At 38.5% G+C, this 14,621-nt stretch overlaps 1 protein-coding gene across 1 annotated transcript in view; it reads left to right on the top strand.

The window, feature by feature from the left end:
• The first annotated feature begins 5,708 nt into the window (after positions 1–5,708).
• Positions 5,709–14,621, top strand: part of lsm3 (LSM3 homolog, U6 small nuclear RNA and mRNA degradation associated) — a 55,444-nt gene continuing 46,531 nt past the window's right edge. Inside the window, exon 1 of the mRNA XM_084316222.1 lies at positions 5,709–5,735. Within this exon, the coding sequence (XP_084172348.1) occupies positions 5,715–5,735 (21 nt within the window). The 5' untranslated portion in view covers positions 5,709–5,714. The remainder of the gene's footprint in view (positions 5,736–14,621) is intronic.

Raw genomic sequence — 14,621 nt, 5'->3', positions numbered from 1 at the left:
TGTCCTAAGCATTTGTTGTTATCGGTTGGTTTAATTAATTTGTTCATTTAACTTCAAAGTGGCACAAATCAATGTAACCCACATACATTGTTTGCCTGATTGCTCGTTTGTTTAACCGACCTAATGATTGTCAAATACAGATATTTTTTTGTTCTCAGATCTCCCCCACTTGGGTAGATTCACACTACCTCAGCCCACATTTTCATCCATATACCAGAAGCACAGTTTCAAGGTATATTCGGTTTAAACATAAAAAATTTGGGGGGAGAATTCATTGCGATTCAGCCCAAGTGTGAAGTCTACTGTCTCCAGGTTGTAGAACTGGGGTTTTATTGTCCTCGTGTTGTAGTGTCCATAAAAAATCTCACTTGACAAATTGAAATAAAAACGTGGTCAGTTTCCTCTCGACACCCATGCATTTTTTATTTTAACTCATTAGAACGAAGATGGGGAGCAATACCTTTAACCCCATACAATATCACCCTGCTAGAAATTGAGGTGATTTTTTTTTTTTATTTATTATAGACACATCACAGATGACTTCCACACAGTAGCCTACAGTACAGGTCTACATGATGCACAGAAATTCTTCTCACTGTTATGCCTTTTTGCAATGATACAAATGTCAAATAAACATTCAAAGCCAGTGGTCTTCAGTGAGTTTATTATTTAATGTAATTTTCGCATTACAAAACAAGCAGCAGCACAGACTACATTTTGTGTCAACAAGAGATGCAATGAACAGCTTAGCATTGTTTAGCTTAACTTGTTTTGTTTGTTTAGCTATGTGGGTCTCTTCTTAACTCAAAGGCTAGTCTTCCAAGAGTCCATATATTACAATCATTAAAACATACAGGTCCACAATTATTTGAGAGAGAATACAAATAAATTAAGGAATAAAATAAAATCAAGGAACATAGATTATTCAAGCCAACGTGGTTGTTCTAACATACATCATATCAAAACTATTTCATGTTCCAAGGTATTACAATTTACCATGTACATATGCTAGCAGAGCACGCATGCACACACACATATTACAGGCTATATAATACAATACCAATAAAACTATGCCTTTATATATAACTTGAGCACACTAAATTATAAAAAAAATATAGCCTACATATTAAATAGTTTAGAATGTATCAATTAGATTACATTTATATGCTAAGCTAATGTATGCTTGGCCAGATCGCTCTTGAAAAAGAGATTTTAATCTCAATGATGCTTATCTGGTTAAATAAAGGATTTGATTGATTGATGTATGTACAGTGTTATATACAGTGGTACTAGTATGAACACTATGGTAATAAACCATACTAGCCAATGTTTGAACTAATATGAGTATGTGTATGAGTAGGTATGGATATATATATACAGATATGTATATACAATGTGTACAGTGTTATTGTACATTGCTATCATACAGTGTTATATGGATAGACTATAGATTGGATATAGTGGTATAATGAAGGTAGTTATAAGTAAGACAATTGTAGGAGTACATTGATGTAGCCTAGATGAGTAATTAACCATTTCTGTTGTATTTCTTAAACAAAGATAAGTGAGGTCACTCATCTCAATGACCAGCTTTCTAATCTTTTTTTTTTTGTATTTTATTTTTTTATTCTTTTTTAAACAAACATATAAACAAACATGACAACACACGATAAGATATACAAGCATTAATTGTCAGGGCACATCCAATGGGATCACCTTTTGGTTAGTTGTTTTATATAAGATATACCCATAATACCTGTTATCTAAAAAAAAACCCTACATACATATGCTCAGCTCGAACCCCCCCCTCCCGGACCCCACCTTGAGAAGTACCTCCACTATCCCTCGCACCTAACCAGACACTACCATTATAAGGTAGCTTTTATTCTCTCCACCACTTCTAACCACATTGACATTTTGGATTCATTGAGACCCAGAATTCTTGCTGTAGATATTTCATGGTAAATTACATCGAGATATGTAAGAAACCAAACTTTACGGCACATTTTTTCCGGTTGAAACCAGCGTGATGCGATCAGCTTTTTGGCTACTGTGATACCCGATAAAACCAATCTCTTTAGCTGTGGATTCACTGCAAACTCAAAAACATCATTCAACAGCAATACCGAGGGGTGTACAGGTATATTCCAAGATACGAGTTTTGATATTTGTTGGGTCACATCTTTCCAGAATGCCTTAACTGGTGAGCAGTCCCAATACATGTGCATAAATGTCCCTTCGTCCCCATTTGTACATTGGGTGCATTTGGAATCTTGTTTGAGCCCCATTCGGCACAGTCTTATAGGAGTCAAGTATGTCCTGTGAATATAGTTAAGATTGATTTGTTGATGATCCGGGTTCCTTGATGTAAGTCGGACATTTGCCCAGGCTCCTTGCCAATCAAAGTCATTTTCCAGGTCTGGTATATCCCTCCTCCAGACAGAGTCAAGTTGGAGGGTTTCATACGAGGACGTTAGTAATTGATGATAAAATTCTGAAACAAAACCTCTCGATGTCTCTCTTGAGTAGAAGAATTTGTGGTATCTGTGGTGTTCAATTGGTCTGTCTAATGGAACACCGTGAGACTTCAAACATAGCTCTAACTGTTTGTGAAAAAGCCATGTGGACTTGGTGAGATTAAATTTTTTGCGTATTTCTTTATCACTACAAAAACCCTGTTTGTTAAAAATATCCCCTAATGAGTGTATGCCTTGCTCTTCCCATATAGGGAATATTATAGGTTGTTTTCCAATTAAGAGAGCATTGTTATTGAATAAGGGAGTATGATTGTGCCATTCTTGTGGGTTAGGATTTTTTTTTTGTGATTCACGCCATATCCGGATCGCATGAGTAATTATGGGGCCAAATTTTCGTTCACAGTGCTTGATTGGTAGTTTAGTGTATGCTATGTCCTTCAGTCTATGTGGGGCTACTATGTTTTCTTCTATTTTTCTCCAAGATGCTAATGCTTGGGAGTCAAACCATGTTGTCAATGGACTTAATGAGTACGCCTTAAAATATAGGAAAAAATCTGGAAATGCCATGCCACCATCTGCTTTATTTCTCTGTGCGGTGGATCTTTTTATACGTGGTGGTTTGTTATTCCAAATAAATTTGTATGTGGAGGAGTGTAATCTTTTCCAGTAACCCTCTGGAGGGGGTAACGGTAGCATTGAACAGAAGAAGTTGATTTTAGGTAGTACATCCATCTTAACTATTGATATCCGTGCTTGTACTGTGTTCTTAAGTTTTGCCCATCTATCAAGGTCGTCTTTGATTTTGTTTTGGATTTTTGTGTAGTTGTGATTCACCGTTTGTCTTATGGTAGGGAATATTTCCACTCCCAAGCATCTGAAATGTTTTACCATCGGTATCTGTCCTGGGAGGGTTGTATCTTTTTTTGCAGGGGTGTTAAGTGGAAGGAAAGCCGACTTCGGCCAATTTATCTTAAATCCCGATAAATCACCAAAGTCCTCAATCAACTTGAGCAGATGAGGCAATGTGGTGTTGGGGTTTTTCATGAACAATATTACATCGTCCGCATATAAACAAATTTTTTGTTGTGTGCCCTTGATTACGATAGGTTCTATGGATTGGGATTGTCTTATATATTGTGCTAACGGCTCTAATGATAGATTGAACAGACCGGGACTAAGAGGACAACCCTGTCTGGCAGAGCGTGATACCGGAAATATTTCAGAGATGATTGTGCCTGTTATAATCATGGCCGATGGGTCTTTGTATAATACTTTAATCATATCGATGAATCCTTTTCCTAACCCCATCCTTTCTAGCACTGCCCACAGATACGACCATTCCAGCCTGCAGCTTTCTAATCTTTATAATTCCAACCTGTACACACTGAGGTCCTGTAAGAGAGCAAAGTTGGAGAGAGAAAGATGGAGCAAAAAGAGACAAGACAACATAATTAAAAACAATATTAGGAAATAACACACATACATGTGTTATGGTCATATAATGCCAAAATATGAATCATTATTACATCCAATGCCAAAATATGAATCATTATTACATCCAAATGTACATGTTTATTTTTGGATAATTATGGGTAGACTAACATACTACAACACACACACACACACACACACACACACAGTTTAGCTTGTGGCAAGGTTCTCTTCCACCACAGAGCTATGGTATGAGCTTCGGGTGGAATGGGTAATACCCCTGCTCTGCTATCCCTCCTCAGTTCCTCACCAGCCATAGTATGGATTACTAGGACTGGAATGGGAGAAGAGGTGACTGATGTTTCTATGGTGGCAAGACACAGAAATAGAGACGTGTGTGCACTAAATGCTACAGTACTTCGCAATTCCAATGCATATGAGAGCCTACTAATTGGGCAGATATCCTTTTTTATTAAATTGGTCACAAGTTAACTTACCCCCTGAATAATGTTATCAGGACGTCAACGTGATTGTATTATCACTACGGTCACGGTGTCATTCAACTGAGACAGGTTATCCATGTTTCTTCTATAATTAAAGTGGTAGTTATGGCCTATGCAGAGAATGAGAAACGTGGCAGCAGCAGCTTGCTCCGCATTCAAGGGCAGGGCAAGTGTCAAAGAAGAACCTGGTCCTATACCAACGCCACCGCTATCAATACATTTAACGTTAGAGAAGGTTAAGTTAAATCAAAACTAAAGGCAGAAATGCATATACCTTTGACTAACTGACCAGTGGAAATGATAAGCAAACCACATTATTATTCCATACGGCCTGTGTGTAGTGATAGCCGCTGTGTCGCTACTAGCTAATGTTGAACGAAGTGTACTTACTGTACACTTGCAATAACTGGCAGTCCATCATTCAAAGCGGGTATAGTTATCGACACTAACTGTTATAAATGTACAACATATTTATAGTAAAACTACCGTAACGTTATTGTACTAGCATGACCCGACAATTCATGTGTATTGCATTAAAATGTCAAAAGTTATTTTTAGAAGAACGGTGTGTGCGTATAAATAGGACCTACCCGTAAGTGCCGCAGGGCGTCTTGCACGTCTGCTGGAGGATGGACACGGGATGGAAAGATCTGGAAAAGAGAGCGAGGAAGGGAATGGTACACAACCAATAGCTGAAGGTTGCCAGGTCTGATTCCCCACCCCCTAAATGGCTTGCTTTGAGTTTACGATATGCGGTTAATACGTCAGTGAGTACGTGCATGCTGTTATAAATAGTAAGTAGAAGGCGCATGTCTACATTTTTTATTTGAAGCCAAAATTCACAGAGCAGCCATTGAGCCAATACATTATTTGTCTCAGCCTGAATGTTCCACAGCACTACATTTACCAAAGACCAAAGTGCACTGTCATGTTACTGAATGGCCCTATAAATATAATAATCACCCTGCCAAGAGTGCAATCCAAATACTAATTCTAGTAGTAGTAGACAATGTCACTCCCATGAATCAAAAGAGGATATGGGCATCCGATATGCTATCTCTGACAAGTCGACAACAATATAATAATAACTACACTAATTATAGTGATCCTGTAATATACAAAATGTTATACGGGACCTAAATGAAATAATTACAAAAACACTACAAAACAAAAGCCCATTCAATTATCTTTTTCGCCGTGAAAACAAACGTGGGTTTACGGTTTAATGCACAAACTGGCAACTATGTTCTTAAAAAAAGGCAAAGTACCCGGATGTGCCGGTCTTGTAACGTATACGAAAAAAATGGCGGATGAAGTTGAGCAGGTTGGTGACTTCGCTCTTCATATACCTCGTACCTAACGTTATCAATGCTTGCATTCTCAATCAACGAAGGCACTGTAGCACCATTATGTTCAAGCAGCAAGATAGCTAGCGTTAAGATGTATTTGTACGCAACTGCAATTTCTATCACCATTGTGGGGCCTGTCAAATAAGCTAACTTTAGCTAGCCTAGCATCACAAACGTGGATCATTCATTCGGTTGTGTTGTTGCCAATGCGGGAAGTCAAACAGACGCTATATAACGAGTCAACTACGAAATAGACATATGCAGCCAGGCTTAGGAACCACGCAGTTCAACAGAAACGAGTAACAAACTTGCTAGCTGATTGACAAACACTCCCAGCTGATGCCATACTATATACAATTAGTTTGTTAGTCCACAGAGCATGGGCGCCCGCTTGGGCCCATGTGTAGCTTTGGAATTACAAAACGTTATTGTATTGAAATGTAGACTAACACAGTGTTGCCAGATTGAATTGATTCCAGTCGAATAAGTACTCAAAATTCGCCAAATGTATACAAAAACCGTCCAAATATAATATAAATATATACAAAAAAGCAGCCATATATAATTAAAAAAAAAAGCGAATTAATTCATAAACAATGGCAACAGTATTGTGCCTCACCACAATATTTCAATATTGCATATTAAAACACAAATGTAAGTTCACAAGTGCACTGGAACACCGATACGAGGCAACAGAATACATCCTACAATGCAACGATAAAACTATACCCATTTCTGCCCTATAAAAATACAGACTGCTGTACCAATAATATATACCAATAATAATAGCTTTTACCTAATTTGTTAAACTGCAACACAAGCTTGGGAGGTATGCCAAACTGCAGTGTACCCTCTACACCAGCAGTTCTCTAACTACAGGTCGTGACCCGTAGGTGACAGTGGGGTTGCCATTGGCAAAAAAAAAACGGAACAAGAGGAAAAACAAACGAGCCCAACTCAGATTGAGTTTTCCACCTGGCACTGGCAGCCGTTTGTATTTTGCCATGTCTCGCCCCTTCATCAACGGAGGCTGACGCAGTATTCCAATACACATCTCACTACATCCTCCTGCGCATGTATAATCGTGGAAACCACGTCTGGTCTTTTGTGACTTCCATAACATGTCTTCCTTCAGACTAGTGGAAAGGAAACATTCAAAATAGCTCCCTTTGGCTGGTGCAGATTTCTCACAATGTGATTGGTTCACTTCAGAATCAGATGCATCACATTCCTGACATAGCTTTTCTTCGTGGGACCTGGCAAAACGTGGACCTGTGTGTAAAAGCCTCACAGAAAATACGACAACAGTTGTCACTTGCAAGAAGATGCAAGGGAAAAAAAAAATACTGAAGCAGAAGATTAAATGCCTTCACAAAGTGCATCGATGCGTAAGCTGTCACTTGGAAAGCAGGAGTGTTTTGACAGCGGGGCAATGGCTGATAGTGGCTGATAGTTCATGTAGCACGTTTTGAATTAACTGATCGGTGGGTTGATATTAGGGATGCACGATATGGATTTTTTGACACCGATATCGATACCGATAACTTTATGCTCCTCAAGCCGATAACCGATACCGATAACCGATATTTATTGTATTATAATTAGGGATGTCCGATATTATCGGCCGACCAATATTATCGGCCGATATCGGCAGTAAAATGTGATATCGGAAAATATCGGTATCGGTTAAAAAAAATAACAATATTTGTTATATATATATCCAGTGAAATTATTAGTTACCTGAAATGATTCAGTTTTTTTGGGGGGGGAACCCTGCATATATCGGTATCGGTTGATATCGGTATCGGAAATTAAGAGTTGGACAATATCGGAATATCGGTATCGGTAAAAAAGCCAATATCGAGCATCCCTAATTATAATATTTCTTTTTAAATGTATATATATATATATATATATATATATATTTTTTTTTAGATTCTTTTTTGAGTATTTATAAGCTCCGACGTCATCGGTACTGCTATCGGTACTCGAGAAATTATGGAGTTTTTTTTTAGGAATTTAAACGTCGCAAACTAATCTTGTTGGCCGTTGTCTATATCTCTCCTGCCTCTGTGTCTCTGCCTGCGCGGGGAGCGGGCTGTGCTGTGCTCTCTCCTCTCTTCACCTCCCACACACACACACACACACGGGTGCTGCGCTGCCGAGTACAGACAGCTCTGCTCTCATAATGGCGGACAGAACGAAACGCTCAAATATCTGGGTCTATTTTTACTAAAGTCGATGCTGACAACGCTCGTTGCCACAAGTGCAACAAGACATTTACCTGTAATGTATAAGCGCTGGCAGGGAACAAACTTAACTTTTTGACTTACCAGCCATTTGGCTGGTAGATTTTAAAAACTACCAGCCATCCAGATTTCTTACCAGCCAAAAATTATAAATAGCTTTTTAGTATATCGCCATGTGTTATTATTACTATATAATACTCTCGTATGCTATTTTCAATTAATATCATAAACAACATAAGGAATATTAGCATAATTTTGAGTGGACTGAAGGAATGAGTCAGCGTTAATAGTTTTAAATGCAAATAATTTATTGCGAATTTATTTACAATATGGAAGCAAAAGAATTAAAGAACATATTAAAACAACTTCAAACAAGATAAACAAATCCATACTTGCCACCTACAAGGCAACAAGGGATGTTAGCGGAGTTTGTAATGCATCCAGCCTTGTATGGAATAATAATATAATAATAGATAATAATAATAATACCGGCGTCCACCCCTAATATAATATAATAATAATCTGGTCAGCAGCCTCCACTGATGTAGCGTGATTCAAACCCCCTCAATGTGCAGTTTCTAGTTAATCAGTTAGTCAGTTACGCAGCCTCCACTGATGTACAGTGACGAGTGAATCTGGTAGTTGGTTTATGACGTTACGAGTTAATCAGTCAGCAGCCTCCACTGATGTTATGACGTTACAAACGCGAAATAACATTATACATTATGCTCCGCGAAATAAAGAGAGCTTATTATTAATCAGTCAGCAGCCTCCACTGATGTTATGACGTTACAAACGCGAAATCACATTATGCTCCGCGAAATAAAGAGAGCTTATTATTAATCAGTCAGCAGCCTTCACTGATGTTATGACGTTACAAACGCGAAATAACCAGGGTACAAAATATGCCTCCACATATTTGGTCAAATCAAATGCAAAATTAAATATCAGAGCACAATCAAAAACACGATTGCAGGTTTTTTTGTAGGCTAAAGAACGGATGAAGACAGACCTCGTGTGCGTCTCATGTTACAAACTTGATCTCGTGAGCAGAGCGCATCTCATTTACATTTAAAGGTTCATTGTTTGTAAACATTAGAACGGACACGTGAGACGTGACACACACACACACACAGTTTCACTTTCGTTTCAACTCACCACGCCCGCATCCAATAGGGTCCAGCTGCAGCCCCGGAGATTGTTCCAGATTGGGCAACTTTCGCCCGCTCCCACGACATTTCTCCCTCCAGCTGGAGGCTACTCCCCGCATCATATTAATGCCGACGCATGCAGTGGATTTTGTTGGCCGCCAGATGGCGCCCAGGCCTTAATTTATGACGGCCAAACATAAAATCTACAAGCCTGTGGCGCTGGGCGTGTGACTATTTTGTACCCTGAGCGCTGGTACTTGTCAATGTGGCTGGCGGGGAGATAACGTTAGCTCCGAGTAGAGTAATGGCTGACAATCCGGAGGTAAATAAACGAACGAGAGCTTCTGATTGGTGGTAAGAAGAAGAGGTGGGTGCAAGCGGTGGGACGTAATTGGCAGATCGACTGTCTGTCTCCGAATGTAACGTGACTACGTCACAGCCAAGAAAGGGAGCGCTGGATTTGTGAAAAACTCCCTGTTCCTAAACCACACGCTATCAGTTTTACCACAGTACTGGCAAAACGGGAGGAGGCTATAATAAAAACAAGCGCCCTTCATCCAAATCCACCCACACCGGATTTCTTTTAACCAAAAAATGTATTATATGTTATCGGAGCTATCAATAACGTTATCGGGTTTATCGGGATGACGTCATAATTGCTGATATCGGCCCGATAATTATCGTGCATCCCTAGTTGATATGTCCTAATTGTGCAGGGACAGGGCTTCAAATTATAATTGATCCGCAGAATCCGGGGTTTCGATAAATATGCCTTGTTTTATAAATGTGTATACAGAAACAATTCCGTTGCTTTTGTTGATGATGTTCGTTAATTTCATTGATAACATAGTGCTGTAATTTCATTTTCTAATAAATATGCATGATAAAATTCAACAATGTGCGCTTTTATTCCTTATTTCCACGTTGAAATTACGCAATACATTAACACATCCAGTGCCACGCCTCTTACTCATCGTTAACCCCTCATGCCACCTATTAACCCCATGTAAACGGTCACCTTGTTTGTAGAGCTATAACCATATTCTATATTATAGCTATGGATACAGTACTATAGTCATTTGACACTGGGTTTCTTCCGGTCAAGATGCAAAAAATAAATATATACATGCATTTATGCAAAAACCCCAAATTAAAGGGGAACTCCAACATTTTGGGAAATTAGCTTATTTAACATCTTCCCTGGAGTTAGACAAGAAGATACATACCTTTTTTGTCTCTGTGCGTGCATTTTAGCTTTGGGAATAGACGCTCCGTTAGCATAGCTTAGCTTCATCACTGGAAGTGAGGCAGGACAGTAGCCTTACAGTGCCTTACAGTGTATTGCAAGGTCTGACATTGACCAAACTTGATATGCATGACCTTGGTGGGCTCTAGGTCAACTCCTGAAAAGGGGGTCAATGTCAGACTTTGCAATCAAAAGTTAGGGGGCTAATAACCCTTGCCATAATTTCAGTGCGCCCCCTAACTTTTGATTGCAAGGTCTGACATTGACCCCCTTTTCAGGAGTTGACCTAGAGCCCACCAAGGTCATGCATATCAAATTTGGTCAATGTCAGACCTTGCAATACACTGTAAGGCACTGTAAGGCTACTGTCCTGCCTCACTTCCAGTGATGAAGCTAAGCTATGCTAACGGAGCGTCTATTCCCAAAGCTAAAATGCACGCACAGAGACAAAAAAGGTATGTATCTTCTTGTCTAACTCCAGGGAAGATGTTAAATAAGCTAATTTCCCAAAATGTTGGAGTTCCCCTTTAAGAGATTTTAGTGTTTTTAAAGTTGAATTAATAGGACATGGCCTTAATAAAAGTCATTTGGGGCGACCGTAATTTATCTCAAAATTAATATATTTCCTTAACATTACTAATATTTTAACAGGTATCAGTAATTAAATATACATCTTAAGAAAGACAGGCTTGTGTGCCCTTTAATGTTTTGTAAACCATGATTTCACAAGTTTATTCTATAATGGCAGTGTATCCCTCGTAATGCAGTTACAATACCCATATATGCTCTAAAACCCATAAAACTGATTTAAAAATGTGTACAGATAGTATCCACTTAAGCATAGTATACCAGTGATTAATATTTGAGCCAAAACTGATGGATATTCTATTTTGAATTTAGTACAGTTATTGACAATCATTGGTTACCCCGCATGACAAATGGTCGCCCCAAATTATGAGTAGTTAAAAGTCTATTTAAAATGTTACACAATGCAGTTCAGACAAAAGAAAACGGAACAATGTTTTTATTACAATCTTTTCAAGTGGTCAACAAAAATATTCTTCAATTCATTCAAATATCACAAAAGTAAAACATGTTAACATGCGAGGCCTCTTGAGGAAGATTTTCCCACCTGCACTTTGGCAACTTCTACCGGCTCGGGTGTGCATATATTTTAATACAATATATATATCGAATTAAAGCCCTATTTGTTGCCTGTCGATAGCCATTTCAGGTGACACAATCCGTTCAGAGGTTCTCGAATTACATGCCGATATGTGAGGTGTGCGCCGAAGTACAGTGTTGTACAAATACAACACCGATTCCCGGGGCTCTAGCTCCGTCAATCATTTGGCACGGTAGGTTACAAGCTTCGTCAGGAACATTCAAATATCACAAATGTTAAAAACATTAAACATTCAAAAAGTTTAAGTGCAATACACATTACATGCTTCAGGAACTTGAACATTTCACAAATGTCCATTTTTTTTTTTTTTTTTTTTTTTTTTTTTTTATTATTGCAAAACAAAAATTATTAAAAGTCAGTACTCAACACATAATGCATAATGAAACTAACAGTCAAGGTGGTTAAAATTACATGCAAGTACAGAAACAAGACAAAAAAAAGTCTATAATAACATTTTAACCGTATACAGTGTATATCCAGCGAAATTAACAATTATATAAATGTTTATATAGGACATACCCCTAATACCTATTTTCTAAAACCCTACACACATATGCTCCAGCTCGAACCCCCCCCCCCCCCCGGACCCCTCCTTGGATAGTACCTCCATTATCCCTCACTCCTAACCAGACACTACCATTATAAGCTAGCTTTTATTCTCTCCACCACTTCTACCCACATTGACATTTTGGATTCGTTGAGACCCAGAATTCTTGCTGTAGATATTTCTTGATATATCACATCGAGATATGTAAGAGACCAAACTTTCCGGCACATTTTTTCCGGTTGAAACCAGCGTGATGCGATCAGTTTTTTAGCTACTGTGATACCCGATAAGACCAATCTCTTTAGCTGTGGATTTACTGCAAACTCAAAAACATCATTTAAAAGCAATACAGAGGGGTGTACTGGTATATTCCAAGATACGAGTTTTGATAATTGATGGGTCACATCTTTCCAGAATGCCTTAACTGGTGGGCAGTCCCAATACATGTGCATAAATGTCCCTTCGTCTCCATTTGTACATTGGGAGCATTTTGAGTCCTGTTTCAGGCCCATTCTGTTCAGTCTTATAGGAGTCAAGTATGTCCTGTGAATATAGTTAAGATTGATTTGTTGATGGTCCGGGTTCCTTGATGTAAGACGGACATTTGCCCATGCTTCTTGCCAATCAAAGTCACTTTCCAGGTCTGGAATATCCCTCCTCCAGACAGTGTCTAGTTGAAGGGTTTCATACGAGGACGTTAGTAATTGATAATAAAAACCTGATACAAAACCTCCCAATGTTTCTCTTTCATAGAAAAATGTGTGGTATCTGTGGTGTTCAACTGGTATGTGTAATGGAACACCGTGAGACTTCAAACAAAGGCGTAACTGTATGTAAAAAAGCCATGTGGACTCGGTGAGGTTAAACTTTGTGCATATTTCTCCATAACTACAGAAGCCCTGGTTATAAAAAATATCCCCTAATGAGTGTATGCCTTGCTCTTCCCATATAGGGAATCTTATAGGACGTTTTCCCATTAAGAGTGCATTGTTATTGAATATGGGAGTGTGATTATGCCATTTTTGAGGGTTAGGATATTTTTTGTGTGTTTCCCGCCATGTTCTGATTGCATGGGTAATTATGGGGCCAAATTTCCGCTCACAGTGCTTGATTGGAAGTTTAGTGTGTGCTATGTCCTTCAGTCTCTGTGGGGCTACTATGTTTTCTTCCAATTCTCTCCAAGATACCAAAGCCTGGGGATCAAACCATATTGTCAATGGTCTTAATGTGAAAGCCTTAAAATATTGTAAAAAATCTGGAACTGCCATGCCACCGTCTGCTTTATTTCTCTGTGCGGTGGATCTTTTTATGTGAGGTGGTTTGTTATTCCAAATAAATTTGTATGTGGAGGAGTGTAATCTTTTCCAGTAGCCCTCTGGAGGGGGTAACGGTAGCATTGAGCTGATGAAGTTGATTCTTGGTAATACATCCATCTTAACTATTGATACCCTTGCCTGTACTGAGTTTTTAAGTTTTGCCCACCTGTCCAGGTCGTCTTTGATTTTGTTCTGTATTTTTGTGTAATTGTGCTTCACCGTTTGTCTTATGGTGGGAAATATTTCCACACCCAAGCATCTAAAATGTTTTACCATGGGTATCGCACCTGGGAGGGTTGTGTCTTTTTTTGCATGGATGTCCATTTTCATGTCCTCATATCATCATTGGTTTTGTCAATGTATGAGACCGAGAAGGTGGGTTAAGTAGCATCACTTTTGTCACATTGGACAGGGATTAACAATTTAAGTCAATAATAAAAGGTAAACAGAGTTGTATGTAGGGCTGACCTTCGAAGCTTTTTTTGGCAATCGAAGCTTCGGGGCCGAGCTTCGATTTTAATTCGAAGCTTCGGGAAAAAAAAAATTTAATATTTTTTTTAAAATATTTTTTTAATATATATATTTTTTTTATCTTATGTTGTGGGACTTGTACAGCACTTTCGTAAACGTTGTTGTTTTTAAATGTGCTCTATAAATAAAGTGGGTTGGATTAATTAATTAAGTAGCCCCTTTCGTGACTGACGCATCCAACAAGGTTTCACTCGGCTGTGTGATTTAATTCAAGGTGGATCGCTGTTGTCGTTTGAACAACTTCAGATTTCATGGGAACTACCAATCCCCCAAATCAAGAATGTTTAAGATGAATGAAGTAAGATTTTGATTATTTGAAATATGGCCTGTGTAGACTAAACTATGCACAGAATTATGTCAGTCTACAAGGTCCGGATTCTACATGGTCCGGCAATGTATACCTTGTAGACTCCACTACAGACCAATTATCAGTGAATGTTCATGCATTTTTAAGAAGGGCAACTTCCACAAAAAAACAAAGAACTCACCAAAACATCTCAGTAGCACCTTATCTAAATGTTATATTTCATATATGGAGATTCATATTTATTTATGTATTGCATGCATTTCTACATTTTATTTCCTATTTTGTTTATTCATCCCAGTATCTTTCTTTCTTATGTGTGGAATTCTAC

This window comes from Notolepis coatsorum, assembly GCF_963971535.1.
Source record: "Notolepis coatsorum genome assembly, chromosome: 6".
In the NCBI taxonomy this organism is placed as follows: domain Eukaryota; kingdom Metazoa; phylum Chordata; class Actinopteri; order Aulopiformes; family Paralepididae; genus Notolepis; species Notolepis coatsorum.
Note: the sequence above shows the minus strand (reverse complement) of the source record. Positions and strands in the feature narration are given on the sequence as shown.